Source organism: Notothenia coriiceps, unplaced genomic scaffold (assembly GCF_000735185.1).
Source record: "Notothenia coriiceps isolate Sejong01 unplaced genomic scaffold, NC01 NC01_scaffold00018713, whole genome shotgun sequence".
In the NCBI taxonomy this organism is placed as follows: domain Eukaryota; kingdom Metazoa; phylum Chordata; class Actinopteri; order Perciformes; family Nototheniidae; genus Notothenia; species Notothenia coriiceps.
This window is the reverse complement of record NW_011351414.1, coordinates 1-4,100: the sequence shown is the minus strand read 5'-3', so window position 1 is coordinate 4,100 and position 4,100 is coordinate 1. Positions and strand designations below refer to the sequence as shown.

Below are 4,100 nucleotides of genomic sequence, written 5' to 3'. Positions count from 1 at the left end.
AGATTCATTGTCAGATTCAGATTTCGCGGGTGTGCCGTGTCTACGTAGAGCTACGTCGATCCTTGCGTAATGCGGAAGTGGGCGCGGTTAAATCTAAACTGGGTTGGAATAACGATAGACGCGACCGGGAGTTTTTCACGTAATGAAACAAGCGTCTAGGCGGGGCCTCGTTCATTCCTATGAGAGTTGCTCATTGGCGCATGAAGACAAAATGGCCCAACTTTTGAGAGAGCGAAACGTCACGAAAGTATTCATATAATCATATAATCCGTTCTTATTGTGCATCCATCCATGGGTAAAGGTACAACTCATGTAGTACTGAACACGTTACATGAACGTGCCGGGCGAAGCGGTCCCGTGGGTTAGATCCGCGTTCATAATGCCGAGGAAAATAACGTTATTAGCACATTTTACAACTTGAGGACCGAATGTTTTTAATAAGGGCTATACAAATGTTCATACTGGGTAGTTTATTTAGTTTAAAATAAATTATCCAACGATTTACAGACGTCTCTTTCCCAATGTAAGTCAATGGGAAAAAGTATTTCCGGGTCCAGGAACTGATACGGAAGTGTAGTACCGCCATTTGGCCACAACAAATACTTTCCTCAGAGTCCGGCGCACTTCCTTGGTGCTTGCTTCCAACAGCTGAATTCTCTCCTGACAAACAGCGGATTTAGCAGGTAAAACCGGGTTAATGTCGAATTCTGTAGTTTGTGCTAATAACTTTTTAACGAGCATTTTTAAATGAGCTGAGTGACATTGCTGTGCATTAAACTCTTAAAAATCGCTCCTGTTGTTTACTCCCTTGCTAGCATTAGCTCTTAGCCTCAAGTAGAAAACATTTCAGCAGAGTTACTCACAGTCTCTCACCAAGAGATAACGGCAAACTCTTATAAAGGCAGACCTATTTGGAGAGGGGAGGAGTTTTTTCTAATATCTGCTCCTTAAAATGTGCCTTAATGTCATGTGGATTATGTGAGGGGGTACCAAAGGTGGAAGAAGTACTCAGATAGTCTACTTGAGTAAAAATAGAAGTACCAGAGTGTCCTGCAATCAACATGTTACTAAAGTAAAAGTACAAAAGTATTGGCATCAAAATATACTTAAAGTACCAAAAGTGAAAGTACTCATTGTGCAGATTGGTCCATTTCAGAATAATATATATGTTATGTTTTATAATTATTGATGCATTAAAGTGTTGCAAAGCTGGTAAAGGTCTGGAGGTTACTTTGGGCTTTATCCTTTGCAGAACATTTACAGGAGATCATAGTACAGGAAAGGGAAACCCCCCAAAAGCATGACAGGGCCTCTGTAACTGTTTTGTAAGCTTTGTCTTAACTTTCTTCATTAAGTAAGCCACGACAATGAGGCTGGTGATTCTGGAGGACTATGACCTGGCCAGTGAGTGGGCGGCCAAATACATCCGCAACAGAATCATCCAGTTCAAACCCTCGGCAGAGAGGTACTTCACCCTGGGCCTACCTACAGGTGAGAGCTGATAAACGGTTTCTGTGTTTATATCAGCATTGAGCGGAGCCTGTACTGATCTTCTCATTTCTTCCAGGGAGCACTCCCTATGGCTGTTACCAGAAGTTAATAGAATACTACAGAAGTGGAGATATTTCATTCAAATATGTGAAGACCTTCAACATGGATGAATATGTAGGTGAGTTAAAGGCTGATTATACAACTTTCTTTCAATTTTAGACTTGGTTTATTCGACAACGTGTAATGTGTTTTGGTTTTGAAGTGTTTTAACGCTTTAAATTTGATTTTAACTGTATTACATCGTCTTTTCAGTCTTGTTTTTTGCTGTACATTCCACTAATGCTAATGTTATGTAGGCAGATTTGTCCCAAGTTGCCTCGAGACGACCAGTTTTCATTAGTTAGCTAAGCGCTATATTTATTTCAGCCTTATCCCAGATGTGATAGCTTCCACAGCCGGACAGCCCCTCACGTCTACATCAGTTACTTTTGTTCTTTAGTTGGAACAGAAGATCTGCAGGAATCATTGCACATTTTGCACCGAATTGCTCTTTGGTTAAAATGGGCATCCATCTTGTTCTCCAGGCCTGCCTCGGGCTCATCCAGAGAGCTATCACTCTTATATGTGGAACAACTTCTTCAAGCACATCGACATTGATCCCGCCCACGCTCACGTCCTGGACGGGAACGTGGAGGACCTGGAGGCTGAGTGCCAGGCGTACGAGCAGAAGATCAGCGAGGCGGGGGGCATCGAGCTGTTCGTAGGAGGTCAGACTCGTTTCTACGCCTTGATTAGGTTCCCCATTAGCATGGGCATTAGCTATTATTCCTGGGGTCCACACAATAGCAATATAAACACAACAACCTAAAACAATCCAAACTAAATATCTCATGTAAAAAACAATCAAGTATGGAAGTGAAACTAAAATGATCTTCTGTTTAACCATCATTAAGCCAAACAGGAAATCAACAATTAAAAACAATTCCATGAGAATGAACAACACACTACTACAAAAATAAATAATCGATGGCCGATTTAAAAGAATTAGGGTCACGTGAACTTTTTTTTTGACATAGACCAAAGTATTACTATTTTTTGGGGGAAAGAAAGTCAGATTTTAACCTCAGAATTATAGCTTTATTTTTCAGAAAAAAGTCAGTTAGGATTTTAAATTCAGATTTTCTTTTTCTCAAAACTCTTGACTTTAATCTCAGAACCAAAAAAAAACGACCTTTTGGTCAGATCTAAAAATAAATTCACATGTGACCCTAATTTGTTTTTGTAGACAAGTACTCGTCAACAAATACCTTAAATTGTATATTTATCTATCCTGCACTTACATATGTTAAATTAAAAGAAAAATAGTGTTTAAAAAAAAATATGAACGTATATACAATTATGTCCCTTTATGAGTGGTCTCTCAGCTGAATCTCCAGATCTTATCTCCCTGCAGGTATCGGCCCTGACGGTCACATAGCGTTCAACGAGCCGGGCTCCAGCCTGGTTTCCAGGACCAGAGTGAAAACGCTGGCCAAGGACACCATCGTAGCCAACGCCCGTTTCTTTGGCAACGACCTCTCCAAGGTCCCCACCATGGCTCTGACGGTCGGCGTTGGAACCGTCATGGGCGCCAAGGAGGTCAGTCACACACTTCATCTGGTCCTACAATGTCCTGCAATAATTAACCCCATGTAACCAGGTTAGGATATTACTCTGTACGGAAGAAGTATACCATTTTTATATTAAGTAATATTGCTACAAGTAGAATTCCTTTGAAATCTTACTTAAAAATTATTAGCATCAACATAAACTTACCATATATATATATATATCTTTTTTTATGCTAACTATCTCAACGAGTTACTTGACTTTTCGTACGTTAGTTAGGTAGGTAGGTAGGTAGGTAGGTAGGTAGGTAGGTGTGTATATATATATATATATATATATATAGATATAGATATAGATATAGATATAGATATAGATATAGATATAGATAGATATATATGTGTATATAGATATATATAGATATATATATGTGTATATAGATATATATATGTGTATATATAGATATATATCTATAGATATAGATATAGATATAGATATATATATATATATATATAGTTAGGTGTGTGTGTATATATACCCTGAACAAAAATATAAACGCAACACTTCTGTTTTTGCTCCCATTTTTCATGAGATTAACTCAAAGATCTAAAACATTTTCTATATACACAAAATAACCATTTCTCTCATATATACACTAGGGGTGTAACGGTTCACAAAAATTTCGGTTCGGTACGTACCTCGGTTTTTAGGTCACGGTTCGTTTCAGTACAGCAGAAAAAAACCACCACAAAACATAACATACATATATATTTTTTATTATTATTAAACTGTGAATAAGGTATTCACTCAAATAAATACAATAAAATGAACATTTAAGGTGCAGCATTTCAATTAACTGAAATAATTTGTATTTTACTGTACTAGTACTCACAAAACATAAACTTAGTTTTGGGTTTTTAATTATTATTAAACTGTGAATATTTACTCAAATACAAAATATAATAATAAACATTTAAGGTGCAGCATTTCGATGAATTAAAATA

The 4,100-nt window shown here is 37.6% G+C and overlaps 1 protein-coding gene across 1 annotated transcript; it reads left to right on the top strand.

Moving 5' to 3' along the window:
- The first annotated feature begins 526 nt into the window (after positions 1-526).
- LOC104951207 (glucosamine-6-phosphate isomerase 2-like) lies at positions 527-3,186 on the top strand. The gene is made up of 5 exons (XM_010777843.1): positions 527-683; positions 1,360-1,491; positions 1,568-1,669; positions 2,076-2,258; positions 2,945-3,186. Exons 2-5 carry the CDS (start codon positions 1,368-1,370, stop codon positions 3,184-3,186), a joined length of 651 nt encoding a protein of 216 aa, XP_010776145.1. The 5' UTR covers positions 527-683; positions 1,360-1,367.
- The last annotated feature ends 914 nt before the right edge of the window (positions 3,187-4,100 follow it).